Genomic DNA, 17,496 nt, shown 5'->3' with positions numbered 1-17,496 from the left:
GCGATTCATGGGGTCGCCAAGAGTCGGACACGACTGAGCGACTGAACTGAACTGAACTGAGGGTTTATGAGCAGGAGTGTTAAATTATTAGAAATGTACTTAAAGAAAAGCATTTAGGCAACCCAGTGCAACCCGTTCCTGGTGAGAGTCAGGAAAGGTCCTGCATACATTGGGAGTGGAGAGAACAGAGGGAGGGGTGAACAGGTCTGAGGTGCTGCAGTTGTGTTAGGAGAGCTCTTCCCAGCAGGCACTTGGGCTGCTTTTCCACAATATCACTTGATGAGTACCTAAGCAACCCAAACTCATTTTCTGATTGGACTAACCCAAAAATCTAATCTGGACAGCATTTGCTGCACTACAATGAAATGCATTCCAGAATCTTGCTTCAGGAGTCACATGTTGTTCTGTATACCTGCACTTTCTTTTTGTCCTTTGGCACAGGAAACCTGGACTTGGTGTGTGTGGATTCACTCATCCACCTTTGCTATTCTGTCTGCATTCTCAGAGGGGTTTATTTGCTGGCTTGTGTGCTTATGTGCATTTGAATTTTCTGCTTGAATCATGGTATTTAGATTTTTTTCCCCCTCAAAATACAGAAATACGTAAGATGCAAAAATATCTACACCCTAGTGATTGTAACTTAGTATTTCAGCCTCAGTTGAGTCTTCATGGTTGTCCTGCTGAAATTAAGCTGAATTAACTTTGAGTAGAGTGAACAGGTGGAGAAAGCAATGGCAACCCACTCCAGTACTCTTGCCTGGAAAATCCCATGGACGGAGGAGCCTGGTAGGCTGCAGTCCATGGGGTCGCTAAGAGTCGGACACAACTGAGCGACTTCATTTTCACTTTTCGTTTTCATGCATTGGAGAAGGAAATGGCAACCCACTCCAGTGTTCTTGCCTGGAGAATCCCAGGGATGGGGGAGCCTGGTGGGCTGCCGTCTATGGGATCGCACAGAATCGGACACGACTGAAGCGACTTAGCAGCAGCAGCAGAGTGAACAGGAACATGCACAGTCAGTCCTGTCCAACTCTTGCAACCCTATGGGCTGTAGCCCTCCAGGCTCCTCTGTCCATGGGATTTTCCAGGCAAGAATACAAGAGTGGGTTTCCACTTCCTATTCCAGGGAATCTTCCCAAGTGGGAATTCAAACCTGCATCTCCTGTGTCTCCTGCATTGCAGGAGCCATCCAGGAAGCCTGGATTGGTTGAGTAGAGTAACCAGTTTAAGATTACTACTGCTGCTGCTGCTGCTAAGTCGCTTCAGTCGTGTCTGACTCTGTGCGACCCCATAGACGACCTCCTACCAGGCCCCTCTGTCCCTGGGATTCTCCAGGCAAGAACACTGGAGTGGGTTGCCATTTCCTTCTCCAATGCATGAAAGTGAAAAGTGAAAGTGAAGTCGAGCAGTCATGTCCGACTCTTCGAGACCCCATGGACTGCAGCCTACCAGGCTCAGCCGTCCACGGGATTTTCCAGGCAAGAGTACTGGAGTGGGGTGCCATTGCCTTCTCCAAGATTACTACTAATAGTGTTTTAATTCTTCATATCCTAGATTTAGTCGAAGTGGTTAGATTTTTTGTAATGAGCTGGGGCTTCATTCCTTCATGGTAACTTTAGAATGCCGGTGATCCTAAAAACTAGCAAAAGTCCTTGAGAACATCATGCACAATCTTAGGAAAAGGTCATGCGGGACATTTAAGCCTAGAGGATGCTTTTCCACATGGCTTTGGGCTGGCTACCCTGTCTGACAATCCTGGATCCACTGGCGCCGAATAGTGAAAGTGGATGGAGTTATAGATGCTTATTCAGATTAGGGCACAGGGTTGACTTGGGTGATCTGGTTATAGGTGTACCCTCCCATCCATCACTCCAGGAGAATCTTAGGAGCTGATATCATATCAGATTCAAGGTGACCAATGATTGAAACAGTTATAACTGGATTTTTACTTAAGGTGTTTCTCTTTGGCATCTGTTCAAATGAGCTCAGGTGTTTGGCATGCTCAACATTGGCAGTCAAAGGCTTTTATGTCCTAATGCCTATAATGAGAGCCTGGTTGGTCAAACAAGATTAAAGAATGAGCTATCACAATGATGCCTAGCATCATATTGTATGTTCTTAAGTCTGTAGGTTTCACTATGTATGAGGTGATGAATAATCATGCTACTGAGACCTTGCATAGTGAAACCAGGATCACCTCACTAAGTGATTGTCACCATAAAACCATAGCCCCCGATGCATCTCATTGGACATTCAGAATGTTCTTAAAGTGCTAGAAACAGGCAAATCAAATCTCTTTCAAAGTCTGCTACCTCATATATGCCTCATGTGCCCATAGCTTACCTGAATGAATCTTTTAAATGAGCTGTTGATGTCCTATTAGCCATTTTTTTCCTCCCAAAGAAATTCACATTCAGCTGCAAGGTAACTTCCCTGTGTAAAATTTACAGGTCTGTCAGCCATAAAAAACATTAATGCATAATACATAAACAAAATGTATGTGCTTTTTGCGCACACACACACACACACAAACCAAAGAAAAAAAGAAAGGAGTTTAGCCTCTGCTTTCCAAAGGGAGAAAACATGAATCTTGCATTTTTATTTTTGATGCCTTTTTGCCTTTAAATATATGAGATGACTGTTAATGCTCATATTCACAGCAGGGGTAGGAGGGAAGTGCAGTAAATTGTAAAGCACATTTACATTATAACAAGACCCATGGAAGCATTGTAATTCACACAGTTATTTCAACAGAGGTTTGGACTCCCTCCAATTTAATTTTCTGAAGTTGGGCTGTGCAGCTGGGTCATTCCTGGTCTAATCTGGGAAATGTATCTCTTAAGGCTGTGGATCAGAATGCCAGCCTCCCAGCTGTCACCAAGGAGCATCATTTACAGCCACTGAGGTCCGAGGGCAGAGCCTCAGACTCACTTTATGTGGATACAGCAGCCTAGCTACTAGCTTCATAAATTCTGTGGCAAAGAGTAATAATCAATATTTCATGTTTAATGATGCAGAGCTAAAATTAGTATAGATTTTATGTCTTCTACTTTTCCAAATTATGCAAACATTAGTAACCCCTTTTTTAGTGCCCTTATTACACTTCCATTAAAAAAAGGGCAATGGGCGGGTGGTGGAGGGGATTGAGGAAGCCTGGTGGTGTTTAATTGAATGATTGAATAGTCAGAAGTAATTTTGGCATTTAACTTTTGTTAAATAGCTACCCTTAGGTTAATATGAAATTATTCCCAACTCAAAAATGATGTATGGAAGTGGTACCGGTTTTGTCACCCATAGCTACACAAAGAAGTAAATTGTAGATTGTTGCTGTGGGTTTTAAGTTACCTTAAATGCTCTGGGATATGCTGAGAATAAAACAGCAAGGGCATAATTCAGAAAAGTTAAAAGGTTGCCGCTTAGACACAAGTGCACTTTAGAGAGAAAGCAGTTTTGAGTGAATTTTTGATTTTAAACTTGTCTGAAGAACATTCCCTGCTTGTTTATACAGTAAAAGTGGCAAAGACAGGAAAAAACAAGTAGAGTGTTTTGTTATTGGTCAGGTTAAGGGGCTGACCAAGTGGCCACAGAGTTGCATTTGTCTAACCTCTTAGCTTTATTCTCCTGATTGTGACAGGAGAAAACCTACAGGACTAAGGTGGGAAAGGGAAGCCAGACACAAAAGAACAAAATCCAGAATCCATCATCCAGTCTAGCATTTCACACCAAAGTGGCCTCAGAAGGACTCTGATGCCAGTGGGAAGCATGGGCTTTGTTTGGCAAGTAGTCAGTCAATTATTCCCCCTTAGGGCAGCCTACATTCACAGTCCCTTATAACACAGATTTCATTTGGAGAAATGATATTAAGGAATATGTAATGCTCTATGTCCAGGTTGTACTTGAATAGCTCAACTTGCACTTTGTTGAGGGGCTTAGCCCAAATGTCAAAAAGACAGACATTAAATTGAGCATGGTAGAAATTGTCCCCTGATCTGGTGAGTCAAACTGAGTCATAAAGCTGAGCTGGGCCCTTGAGTTAGGACAACTTCTCTAATAGGGATCAGCCATCAAACAGACATGTTCTTATGTTAATGAATGTGATTAATTAATGTTAATTAAACTTGTTGGATTATATTAATGGGAAAGGAATTACATGGATAGGGCAAACAAAAGCAATCTTAGCATCCTTGAGACATGTGAGCCAGAGTCCAGGGAGAAGGCAGATGACTCACTTAGAAGGGTGATTTGAAGAGTAGAACTGAGTGACTATAGATATGGGCAGGATGCAGGGAGAACCACAGGGAATGGTGAAGCATCTGGGGCTATCAACAGCTGGAAGGGCCAGAAGAAGGAAGGGGAAGGAGGGAAGAGAGGAAAAGAAATGTTTCAGAGGGGCAAGAAGATGGAGCGGTTATGGGAATGTGACAAGAATGACCGCGTGAGAGAGGCCACCACCCCACAGGCGCTATGGCCTGCAGTGACTCCAGCCTGTACTGAAGGCAGTAAAAGAAGGAAGCACAGAGGAGAAATACTTCAGCTTCTCTCTTCTGTTCCCTTCTGATCTCCTACCAGTGCCTCCCACTGCTCAAAGCCTATTCAAAGCCACAGAGCCAAGGGACCTGCATGATAAAGTCTAATTTTGAGCCTCCCAGAGCATAGAAGAGAATAGAGATGATGCATAAGTGTGTAAATGCGAAGATGCTGGTCAAGGTCTCATGTGCAGTTATGCAAGACAAGTAGACTCTGAAGATATAATGCACAGCAGTTTACTGTACTTAACAATACTTCAGTGTAAATCTGAAATGTGCTAATAGGGCAGATCTTAGGTATGCTCACCACCACCAAAAAAAAACAAAAAAAAAAAGAAAGAAATTGGCAGGGGTAGGAGGTGATAAATATGTTAATTAGCTTCATTGTGATCTTTTTTTTACAGTGTATACATATATCAAGTATGTACCTTAAATATATACAATTTGTAACTGTCAGGTATACCCAAGTAAAGTTAGAAAAGGTATGATGTTAAATAAAAAAGAAAGCTAAAGAACGATTAAAAAAAACAAACAAAAGAGGTGGAGAGGCAGGGAAAAATCACCGGAGGACATACAACATCTTGAGATTTGGAGGGAACACTAAGCCACTAAGTTTTCTTTTCATTTCATTCAGCTCAATTCATTTATTCAGCATATATTCAGTAGGCACAACCTAAATGCATCATCTGGGGAGTAGGAACCTCAAGGTGAATAAATCACCACCCCTGATTTTGAAAAGCCCAGTGGTGGGGTGGGTCAGGTAACGAGGTAAGGCTAAACCAGGGATCACCATCACCCCAGGATGCTGAGGAGGCAGGGTGAGGTATCGGATCGTCTTGTTGAGTTAGGGAAGGCTCTATGGAGGAGGGGAAAGTGGGGGGGCTTCCTGAAGGAAGAATGAGAGTGGGCCAATAGAAGAGTTGGGGCCCCAGTGTCCCCCAGTGTAAGAGAGCATGTGAGTTCAGGGTTGGGTGAAGTTTCACAGGACCAGACTTGGAGAGGGAGGGCATGAGGCAGGGCCCTCCCTGGTAAGACAAACCAGCTCTGGCTGAGATGCTGGAATCCATCTGAAAGCACCTGGGAGCCATGCTGGTTTCTAGTAGGAAACGGCATGCTTGGATGTGCAGCTGAGGCAACGAAGACTAGTGAGCGAAACCAGGGGTGGGAGAGGTCAACATGTATATATTTTTAATGGTAAATCGATGGGAAACTGTCAGAGTGAAACTCCGAGCAAAGATCCATGGAATAAGCCAGTTTCTTTGTCTATCTCCCAGAAAACGAGGATATGGTGTGGAACTTGCAGGCCAATTGAACTGAAGTGTTTTTGTATAGTTAGCTTAAATAACCAAATGATGAAATCAATCCTCCAAATTGTCAGCAGAGCAGCTGTTCAGAAAGCTCTTGTTAGTCATTGACCTTATGTTTAATATGATTTCCTAGAACGTGGACAGTCAGATTGAATAAAGTGCTGTACCAAAGCCTTCCTTCTCCCTCCCCAAAGCTCCCTGCAATGAAAAAACCAAAGGAAAGAGAGTGGCTGGCCCCAAGTGCAGAAACCTGTTCCTTCCTGCCCCACAGATGCCCAGGGAAAAAGAAAAGAAACCCACAGGCACATGCAAGAGAAGAAAGTGCCAGAACCACCACAACTCAGTTTCTTTCCTTATCCTAAAACAGGTGGGAAACAAGGAAAAGTTCATGGCCTAAAAATCCACCTCTGGTTTTCAAGAACTAAGAATCCTTATCCAATCTATTTCCTCTCTGTATAAAAGTGGCTTTAAGCCTGACCTTTTCTATGACCTGGATTTATTGCTCTGGTTGCTGGAGGTGGGGTGGGATATGCTGAAGGATTAGTTGGGAGGAGTGGAGGGTTGGGAGAAAATAGAGAACAGAGGGGGCTTCCTAGGTGGCGCTAGGGGTAAAGAATCTGCCTGCCAATGCAGGAGTTGCGGGAGCCATGGCTTTGATCCCTGAGTCAGGAAGATCCCCCAGAGTAGGAAATGGCAACCCACTCCATTATTTTTGCCTGGACAATTTTGTGGACAGAGTCTGTCAGGCTACATTCCATGGGGTCACAATGAGTCGGATAAAACTGAGTGACTGACAGTGAGAGAGTAGAGGTAGAGACTTACTCTTAGGAACCAGAGTCTAGAAACTAGAGTCTATAGGGTTGAAGGGTAAGTTTTACCTTGAAAATAAAATGTGTAAGAGTGAAAAGGATGCTGTGTCTCTCTGTCTACCCTTAAGTCATCTCTATCTTCATAGCCATTCACCATATATAGCTGCCTATGTATCAATATGATGCTGAGGGAATTAAGCCAGATACAAAGAATAGACAAATATATGGGAAATTCTAGTCCGGGCAAAATTAACCTATGGTGAGCACCTATGCTCCCATAAAAATTAATTAAAAAATTAATTATGGTGATAAAAATCAGAACAGAAATGCCTTTGGGAGAGGGGAATTGATTGAACAGGGACACAAAGAAACCTTCAGGAGTGAAGTAAATGTTCTGTATTTCATTTAGGGTGGTAATTCTACCAACATATGCATTTGTCAAAACTCGTTGTGCTGTACACTTATGATGTGTGCTTTTCAGTCATTTAAAAAAGCAAACCCAAATACTCAATGGTCGTGCTGGTTGATATAAGGAGAAGCGAATGAAGTGGGCTAACTTGGGAAGCAGGGAGATAGGAGACTCTCACAGTTGCCTTAGAGCAGACTGAGGAGTAGTGGTCAATTTCTGGATATATTTTGAACTTGGGACCAACATAATCAGCTGATTGATTGACCGTGGATTGAGAGAGGAAGGAAGGAGTAGAGGCTGAATTCTAGGTTTTAGGAGTCATATCATTGCATATCTAGGTAAATATTGATGTTATTTGTTAAAATGAGGAAAAAGTGGTGAAGCAGGAGGTTTGGGTGGGAAAGTCTAGGCAGTGAAATCAAGACTTTGGTTTGAACTTGAGACGCCTGTCAGCCAGGCACACAGAACTCCCAAGAAGGCAGGTGGATGTGTCAGATGGCGTTTAGAGGAGAGGTCAGGTGCAAGCATAAATTTAAAGCTGAGGACTGGATAAGACCTCCTGAGAAGAGAAGATAGATGAGAAAGACCAGAGCCCTCGGACAGGCTGCTGGTGTGTTTCCAGAAGAGTGAGGTTTTATAGGATGAAGAGGATCTGGGAACAGCAGGGAGAAGCAAAAACAGCCCCATCCCTCCTCCAGAGTGTATTGTATATGGCACATGGGGAGGAAATGGCCACCTCTCCAGAGGATTCCAGAGGAGACAGGGTGCTCAGGATCAGCCAGGTTTGTCATCAGCAGACTCCTTTATATCCTAAAACTCTTTTTGAAACTGTTCTTTGATCTTCTAGCTCCAGCAAAGACTTAGCTGTCCCCAGAACAGCAAAGGTTCAGTTAGAGTGGGATAATTAAGGGAATGTTCAAAAAAACTGAGGAGATAGAGGATTTTAATAATGATGGACTGTGAGTTGCAAAGGGTTCAGTGGAAAGACTGGAGGGACTGGGGAGAGTTGGGTGATCGGGTCAAATTTGGGGTTGTACAGTCGAGTAAGAAGTTAAAGAAAATGGTTAACCGAGGAGACTCAGATGGCTGGTGGGTTGGAAACATGTTGGGACTAGTCTGATAGTCTTTAAGAGGTGAATGAGTAGTTAGTGCAGACTGGGGCTTCCTCTTGGCATTTCAGCCATTTGTGGTGATGAGACAAGCAGGTTGATCTCAAGGAATTGTGGTCTTCCCAGGTCCAGACTTCCGTGCATGCCTGTATGCTAAGGCTCTTCAGTCATGTCTGGCTCTTTGTGACCCTATGGACTGTAGCTGTCTGTGGGCCTTCCTTAAATCCTGCTGTGACTGACAACAAGTCTGGAGACAGGCAATCTCACCAGGAACCTGGGCTGACTTCTGTCGCATCCCTGAAGCAATTGCTGTGGCTGAGGGAATGGGATTACCGAGACTGGATGCCTGAAATTCAGGGAAGGAGTGTGTGCGTGTGTGTGTGTGTGTGTGTGTGTGTGTGTGAGCACTGGGGCTGAGGTAACCAAGAGTTACCAAGAGACAAGAGACGCTGTTTCCTAAATGGTCAAACCCAGTCCACTTTCCTTAGAGCCCCTTGCCCAGCAACCAGCAAACATAACCCTGTGGATAAGAGTATATCTGGGAGGTGTGTGGGTGGATCTATATAAACATATTGCCACTCTGGAAAAATAACAGGAGGCATTATCTTTAGTGGTTAAAAAAAAAATCATACAATGTAAGTGGAAGAACTGTATTTTAATTTGATCAAGGATAAAATTGTATGTGAAACACTCATCCATTGCAAAGTCCAGAACTCGTAACAGTGATTATCTCAATTTGTGTAACAATTTTCCTGAAATATTACCCATGAGTATATGGAGTCAACCTGTAAGACATTTTTTTTTTCTTTTTCACAGGAAGAATTGAAAAGATTGCAGAACCCCTTGAAACAAGTTAATGATGGAAAGTATTTGCTTGAAAAGTAAGTTAAAATACTAAAGTTGAAAGGCTGGCATCAAAAAAAAAAAAAAAACTATTCACAAGGCAAAAATAATTAAGTAAATTCATCTTAGGATATTATTTGATCAGGACCCAGAAATGTGGCTCATTTGAGATATAGTGAAACAGACTTATGGCTACTTGAGCTGCAATACACAGACTGTGCTGGTTAACAGAGAGACATGATACCTGGAGATGTATCTGATGGTATGTCTGAGGGCTTGAAACTTAGCCCTACTCTGGCTTTGGCTTTTAATCAGGGATGTGTAGAGAAGGAGGTCATAAAATTTGTAAAAATACAAGGGTAACATTAAGACTGATAGAATGAGCATTCAAAATAATACTGAAGAGTAGCACAAAACTGAGCTGGAATTAAAAGGAAGAATGAAAGAGACGAAATTGAACAGAGATTAAAGTACAGTCTTTTATTTAGATATTAAAGAAAATTGTACCATTAGAGCTTGTGAAAGACATATTCTGACTTCTGTGTCAGTGAATGCTTAGAGGTTTTATCTGACATTAACACAAGACCATGATTTTATATGGCTTCTAAAAATATCACCATAATAGTCTGAGTAGTAGGTATATATTGTCAAGATAAAAGAAGAAAAAAATGAGCTATCATTAATCGAGCATTTACAGTGTACTTTGTACCAGTGGATGCTTACAGATGTTTCCTCAGCAAACTCTGATGATGGCCTTTTGATATAGACATTATTATTTCCATTTTACCCATAAGAAAAGAGACCCAGAGAGCTTTCAGCACTTGTCTAAGTACACTCAGCTGAGAGTGGTGAGGATGAGAATGAAAGCCAGGTTCAGTGCCACCAGAGCCCATGCTGGTAACCAGTAAGCCCCATGTCATTGCTGTTCTTCGGTCGCTATATCGTGTCTTTTTGTGACCTCATGGACTCACGGACTATAGCACACCAGGCTCCTCTGTCCTCCACTATATCCTGGATTTTGCTCAAATTCATGTCCATTGGGTCAGTGATGCTATTGATATCTAACCATCTCATCTTCTGCTGCTCTGTTCTCCTTTTGTCTTCAAAGGGAGCCCCATGGTCAAGTCCTTGTGGGGGTCACATTTGTCTCTGGGTACCACATTTTCAAAGCACATTGACATCCCCAAGAGCATCAAAGGGTTAACATTGTGAGGGTTCTGGGACCATGTAAAAACTACTGCAAAGAGTTGAGGATGTGTAGCTTGGAGAAAAAAGATCTCGGAGGGGACATAAATACCTATACTTAAACATTTGAAGACATTTTCCTATAAAAGAGGAACTACATTGTTTTTCTTGTTTTAGAAAGCAGAACAGGGATTAATGAGCAGAATTTATGGAGCAATAGCTGGTGACACAGAAAAAAGAATGAATTTAGTAAAGATTCAGCCTGCTCAACAGAGAGCACTTTTTTTGTTAAGCAGTGAGGTGATAGACACTGGAAGTGCCTAAGAAGAGTGTGCATGGCCATCTGAGATGCTGTTGAAAACATTTCTGCACATTGGAAAACCTGGATTTGATTCCTCTTTCTGCTTTTTCCTGGCTTTATGAATCTGCAAAAATTACTTAATCATCCTGAGCCCATTTCCCCATCTTTAAAAATGAAGCTAAGAATGCTGGCTTGACAGTCTTATGGAGCACGTGAAATGTGGCACCCATGATAGCACGGTGCCTTCAGTATCAGCTCCTTCCCCACCCTTCTGGGGGCTGTTTGAATTAGCCACCCCCCCAGGTTCATCGCCATCCTATGGCAATACTAAGAATTCTCCATGGTACCACTTGAAGAACAGGTCATTTGATCAAATGAAGACGCTGACTTATCTATGGATTTGATTTATCTTTGTTATGCTGGTTCTCATTAATTTGAATAAAGAAGAATAAAATAGTTTGATTTTCCTCTTCTCTCTCGTCACCATCATCACTATTTGTAAACAATGATAAATGAAAACTTTTTGGCTGAAACTAGAAAGAAGATTTTTCTTCTATGGAGATTAATTAGTATTATAATGACATTAAATCAGTGGTTCTTCATCCTGGCTACACTTCGAATCACCAGGGAGTTTAATAAAAATACCAGCCCAGACAAGTCCAATATGAAGCCCTGGGACTGAGGTCCAAGAATAAGTATTTATTGAAAGCTTCCTTTGTGTGATACTAATGAGGATCTGAGGTTGAGAACCAGTGGTCTACATATATTTTAGATTTTTTTTTTTTTTTAGTTATTCAATAATCTCATTTAGCTTAATTCTCTGAGGACACACTTTCTCTGTGATGTTCAGCTCAGCTCGTTTACTTTTTAAATCTGACTATGCTGTTTTGTCATTATTGATTTTAATGTGGGAAGTGAACTCTAGAAGTTTTTTCCTGCTAATTGACCACTACTCTGTATTAAACCCCTCGCTAACACCAGCATGTATCTTTCCCAGCTCTGTGCTCTCAAGAAGATATGCGAAGACTAGTGGTCAATATGTGGACTTCTGCCTCATTGCCCGCCCTCTGTTTTTCTCTTGAATTTTCTAGAAACTCGAGAAAGCTAAAAGCTTCTGAAAATGGCCAATCTGTTTTGTACGCTTGTATTGCCCAGTCATGATTGAGGAATTCGAGGGATGGGATTCAGAGTCTTCTCTCAAAACACACAGGCCTGCGGGGCAAGCTTCTCTTTCATGCTGGCCCTAACTGCTCTGTCCATTTGCCTGGAATTCTGGTCTACTTCAGGGCCACACTGTGTCCTTGAAAGCTGTCAAATTTGATTGAGAAATTGGGGTACTTTGAGTGAGCAGATTAGGCATTTCATTATACCTGTAGCTGACTTGGGTGCTGATGTAAATCATCTCAGCTACTTGAAATGACCATAAGTTAAGCGATAGTGGTGTCGTGGCAGTTGATCTGTTATTCCCCCTTGGAACATTACATTTATTCTGAATGCTCAACAGGATTTTGTGGTAGACAGTTGATAGGAAGGGAGGGGAGGCTGCAACTTTATTCTGCTGCTGCTGCTGCTGCTAAGTCACTTCCATCATGTCTGACTCTGTGCGACCCCATCAACGGCAGCCCATGAGGCTCCCCCGTCCCTGGGATTCTCCAGGCAAGAACGCTGGAGTGGGTTGCCATTTCCTTTCTCCAAGGCAACTCTATTCTACTTGAGACCATATGCAGGAGCTTTGGGTGCATTTTTCTCTCTGTCTGTTTGTCTGTCTTTCTCTCAGTGAAGTTTGGCATATGCCCATAAACAGAGAAGAGCAACTACTAAGGCCATTAATCAGGAAGGCGGCTGCTTGTGACTCTGTTGTTTTTGAGAATCATTTATTAACTTAAGACCTTAGGTTGAGTGCTATTTTTGTAAATATTGAGCCAGGCTGGGTGTGAGAATAGGAAATTCATGATTGCAAGTCACACAGTCTTCTGACATATTAATATAATCATTTTATTGTGCTGTGCTTAGTCACTCAGTCGTGTCTGACTCTTTGTGACTCCATCCATAGACTGGAGCCTGCCAGGCTCCTCTGTCCATGAGATTCTCTGGATTGCCATGCCCTCCTCCAGGGGATCTTCCCAACCCAAGGATCAAACCCAGGTCTCCCACATTGCAGGAGGATTCTTTACTGTCTGAGTCAGTAAAGTCCAAGAATACTGGAGTGGCTAGCGTATCCCATCTCCAGGGGAACTTCCTGACCTAAAAATCGAACCAGGGTATCCTGCATTGCAGGAGGATACTTTACCAGCTGAGCTACTTGGGAATCCCCAATCACTTTATGACCCACTGGCAATTATTGATATTAAAGTTCATTCTAATTTAAACCTATTGGTATTTATAGTGTATCAGTTCCTGAGGATGTATAAATTAACAAACGTTAACAAATTTGCTAATATTATAAACATTGTTCTCATTATGGACTTGAGCCTTGTCTTTGGTTGCTGCATATAGCAACAAGTCCCACAATACTTCATGTATATCTGTATTGCCCAAATTGTTAATTTCTTATTGTAATAATACAGTATTTTAAAGTATCCTTTTTACAAGGCTGTTGTTCCCACAAGACCATAGAATTATAAAAATAAGACTTTTCATGCCTACCACCACTGGCTCAGGTCTCTGTGGTGCCCTTTAATAACATCTGCCACATTTTTAGTTACTTTTTCAATATACATCTCCTAAACTGTAGGACCATAAGAACAGTAACCATGTCTAATCTTTTCATCATTGTGTCTCCCATGTTTTGCATCATTCCTGGCACAAAGGAGACATTTAATATAACTTTAAATGAGCAAATAAAGTTAATAATGGACCCTGAATACCAGTGGCACAGACAAGACAAGGGTGTTTTTTCCCTTGCCCCTGAGCACCCCACTTGAGCAACCACAACAGTATGTCGGGCTGTTGGCAGCATGCAGTGGCCATATCTAATCTACCATGCTTTCCCCATCACTTGGGTATTCCTTTCTCGAGAGGAGAAAATACATTCGTTATTCTAATGATGTCTCTTACACAAATTTTTTTCTTATCCTTTTCTCTTCTTTACTGTAACTATAATCCTGGTCTTTATTATCTGGCCAATTTGAATACCCAGCTAAATGATTGCCTTCATTCTCCTTGCTCACTCCCACCACAAGCCATTCTAAAACATCCCATTTATCTCATTTTCCTGCTTCAAGTTCTTTGTTTCCCCGTAGCAACATTTTTCAAACTGTAGATCACAATCCACTGATGATTTGTTAAACTGATTTGTTGGGTCACCACTGACCTTTTAAAAAATCTGAAATATAATTTAAAAATATCAGAGTACATTATATGTAGTTGGAGAATTCATAATTCCTGAAACTTTTGTTTCAGTTTTAAACACACGGACACATACACATACACCCATTACCACATGATTAGATGTCAAATATTTTATGGTAACCACAGTCAGTAGAAGTTTAGTAAAGTCTGATATTAAAATCTTCCAAACGGTGCTTTGTAGTGGCAAGAGTTGAGTTTTAATGTGATTTCTGTTGAGTTTCACATAACCTCTCTGAGCTTCAGATTTCTCACCTCTATGCTATGGAAAATAATGCGTGACTAATAGAGGCCATTGGGAGAACTGAATGAGGTAATACATGCAAAATGTCACAACAGTGTTTTGTACACATTGTGTGGCTAATGACTATTAGTTTTCTGCTTATACAAACTTATTTCCTCTTCTATTCCCACTTGTATTGTCCCCTTCTACAGTATTTTTTTTTTTTATTGTTCAAAAATAGCCTGAACATTTCACTTCTACTCTTTTTTTCCAAAGAACATAGGTCACTTTTATAATCATTTAACAATGGCACTTCAAGTCATCATTTCAATGAAAGAATACATTCATTTGTTTAGTTTGATGCTCACAGTCATGGAAATAAATTGCCATCAGAGGTCCCAATAATGTCAGTAGAGTCACTTTCAATGAATCATTTTGCTTGTCACAAAAAAGTGACAAGGTGAACAATAAAGTCACAGGTGAACAAGATCCTTAAGGTGGTGTAGAAAGATACCGGATCTAACTGGGCCCGACCAATAGCTGCATCCCAGATCCCCTTACCTGCATGGCCAGGTCAATAGCTTCCTGCCCTCCTCTTCCTATTCTCACGCCTTCAGAATGGGATCTCAGTGGGATTTAGTCCTGCCTGGGCCTGCCTGGGTTGTGTTTCTGGAATCAGTGACCTAATTTTTAATTGATACTTAGTTAATTCACAATATTATATTAATTTTAGGTGTGCAACATAATGATTTACAATTCTATAGATTATAGTACATTTAAAGTTATTATAAAATATTGTCTGTATTCCTTGTGCTGTAAAATATATTCTTGTAGCTTATTTACTTCGTACATATTAAGAGTAGTTTGTACCTTGTAATCCTCTGCTTCTGCTTTGTTATATCCACTCATGTGTTTTATGTTTTAGATTCAGCATCTAAGTGATAACAATACAGTATGTCTTTGACTTATTCATTAAGCATAATACCCTCCAGGTCCATCCATGTTGTTGCAAAGGACAAAATGTCATTCTTTTTATAGCAGAATAGTATTTCACTGTATGTATATACCGCATCTTCTTTATCCATTCATCTTTTGGTGGACACTTAGGTTACTTCTCCATCTTGGTTATTGTAAATAATGCTGTCATGAACATTGGGGAGTGTGCAGCAGTATCTTTTTAAATTAGTGTTTTTGTTTTCTTTGGATTTTACTCCTTTATTTTAATATCTTCCTCATCAGTTGAGTTCAGTTGCTCAGTTGTATCTGGCTGTTTGTGACCCCATGGACTGCAGCATGCCAGGGTTCCCTGTTCTTTGCCAATTCCCAGCGCTTGCTTAAACTCATGTCCATTGAGTTGGTGATGCCACCCGACTATCTCATCCTCTGTCATCCCCTTCTCCTGCCTTCAATCTTTCCCAGCATCAGAGTCTTTTCCAATGAGTCAGTTCTTCGCATCAGGTGGCCAAAGTATTGGAGCTTCAACTTTAGCATCAGTCCTTCCAATGAACACTGAGGATTGATTTCCTTTAGGATTGCCTGGTTGGATCTCTTTGCAGTCCAAGGGACTCTCAAGAGTCTTCTCCAACCTCACAGTTCAAAAACATCGATTCTTTGACATTCAACTTTCTTTATGGTCTAATTCTCACATCCATACATGACTACTGGAAAAACTATAGCTTTGACTATACAAACTTCATCAGTAAAGTAATGTCTCTGCTTTTTAATATGCTGTCTAGGTTTGTCATAGCTTTTATTCCAAGAAGCTAGCATCTTTTAATTTCATGGCTGCAGTCACCATCTGCAGTAATTTTGGAACCTAAGAAAATAAAGTCTGTCACTGTTTCCATTGTGTCCCCATCTATCTGCCATGAAGGGATGGGACCAGATGCTATGATCTTAGTTTTTTGAATGTTGAGTTTTAAGCCAGCTTTTTCATTCTCTTTCACTTTCATTGAGAGGTTCTTTAGTTCCTCTTCGCTTTCTGCTGTAAGCGTGGTGTCATCCGTATATCTGAGGTTATTGATGGCAGATAAGGTGGTCTGGTATTCCCATCTCTTGAAGAATTTTTCACAGTTTGTTATGATCCACACAGTAAAGGCTTTAGTCTGGTCAATGAAGCAAAAGTAGATTTTTTAAAATTTTCTTGCCTTTTCTATGACCCAGTGAATGTTGGCAATTTGATCTCTGGTTCCTCTGCTTTTTCTAAATCCAGTTTGAACATTTGGATGTCCTCTGTTCACGTACTGTTGAAGCCTCACTTGGAGAATTTTCAGCATTACTTTGCTAGCATGTGAGATGAGTACAATTGCTTGGTAGTTTGAACATTCTTTGGCATTGCCTTTCTTTGAGATTGGAATGAAAACTGGCCTTTTCCAGTCCTGTGGCCACTGCTGAGTTTTCCAAATTTGCTGGCATATTGAGTGCAACACTTTAACAGCATCATCTTTTAGGATCTTCCTTATAGGCATTACCTTTACATGTTAACTTACTAATCCCTGTCCATTCTTCAAGACCCAGCACAGCGGCTATAGTCTTCCTTGACCATTGTAGCACCCAGTGGTTGTCCTAGGTTCATAGGAGCAATGGCATATATTCACAGTTCCTCCATCTTTATCCAGGGCTGACTGATGCTTTGTTCATAGTGGGAGCTCTGAAAAAGCTTACACAATGAAAGGAGAAAAGGTTCAGTGGTAGTGACACCATTGGGAATGAATGAGACTCTCTCTACAACTTACTAGTTGGACAATACCATGGGCTTACATTCTACTCATGGCTTTTATTCCTCTGAAACAGTTTAATATTCTGCCTTTGTCTTTGTGTAAAGTAAATGATTTACATGCCTTAGATATGAATGTTGAGCTAAGTGGTAGAAATAAAAAGAAAAGCAATGTTAAAAGGCAAAACCACATTTTCTTTCTATGATATGGTTATTTATCTACTATCCATCAATCAGAACTTTTAGGACTGTATTAATAAAATGAACAAAAGTGCGTATGTACTTGTTTTGTCAATTAAATTTAAATTGGCACTTTTATTGATGACAGCTTTATGGATTCATTTATATTGAGGCATTATTTCTATTTGTAGTCACCAACTGGCCATGGATGTGGAGAATAACATTCAAAAGTGTCACCTCAATCTACAGCCCTTGGACTCCAAGGTGAAAATGTAAGTTATTTTAAAGTTCACATTAAAATTTTTGTGTTTTCACAGTTCTTACTCTATTAATCTATGAACTATTCTGGAGTTCATGGGTATAAGAATCACACATTTATTCACATTTATATTTATATATTACACAGTATTTCTTCCCAGTTGTAAGTAGCAACAAAGCTGTTTTGAGCACACAGCACCATTGATGGATAACATAGGGAAGTATTTGATGATCATCACTTTGTTTCCCTTTCAGGCAAAGTAACATTCTTCAGATCTCACT

At 41.0% G+C, this 17,496-nt stretch overlaps 1 protein-coding gene across 1 annotated transcript in view; it reads left to right on the top strand.

Annotated features, from left to right (window-relative positions):
- Positions 1-4,399: 4,399 nt before the first annotated feature.
- Positions 4,400-17,496, top strand: part of IQCJ (IQ motif containing J) — a 28,640-nt gene continuing 15,543 nt past the window's right edge. Inside the window, 3 exon segments of the mRNA XM_010839902.1 lie at positions 4,400-4,435; positions 8,977-9,041; positions 17,148-17,228. Coding sequence (XP_010838204.1) covers positions 4,400-4,435; positions 8,977-9,041; positions 17,148-17,228 — 182 coding nt within the window.

The sequence above is a fragment of the Bison bison genome, unplaced genomic scaffold (genome assembly GCF_000754665.1).
Source record: "Bison bison bison isolate TAMUID 2011002044 unplaced genomic scaffold, Bison_UMD1.0 scf7180017864135, whole genome shotgun sequence".
Lineage (NCBI taxonomy): Eukaryota > Metazoa > Chordata > Mammalia > Artiodactyla > Bovidae > Bison > Bison bison.
This window is presented reverse-complemented; position numbering and strand designations above follow the sequence as displayed.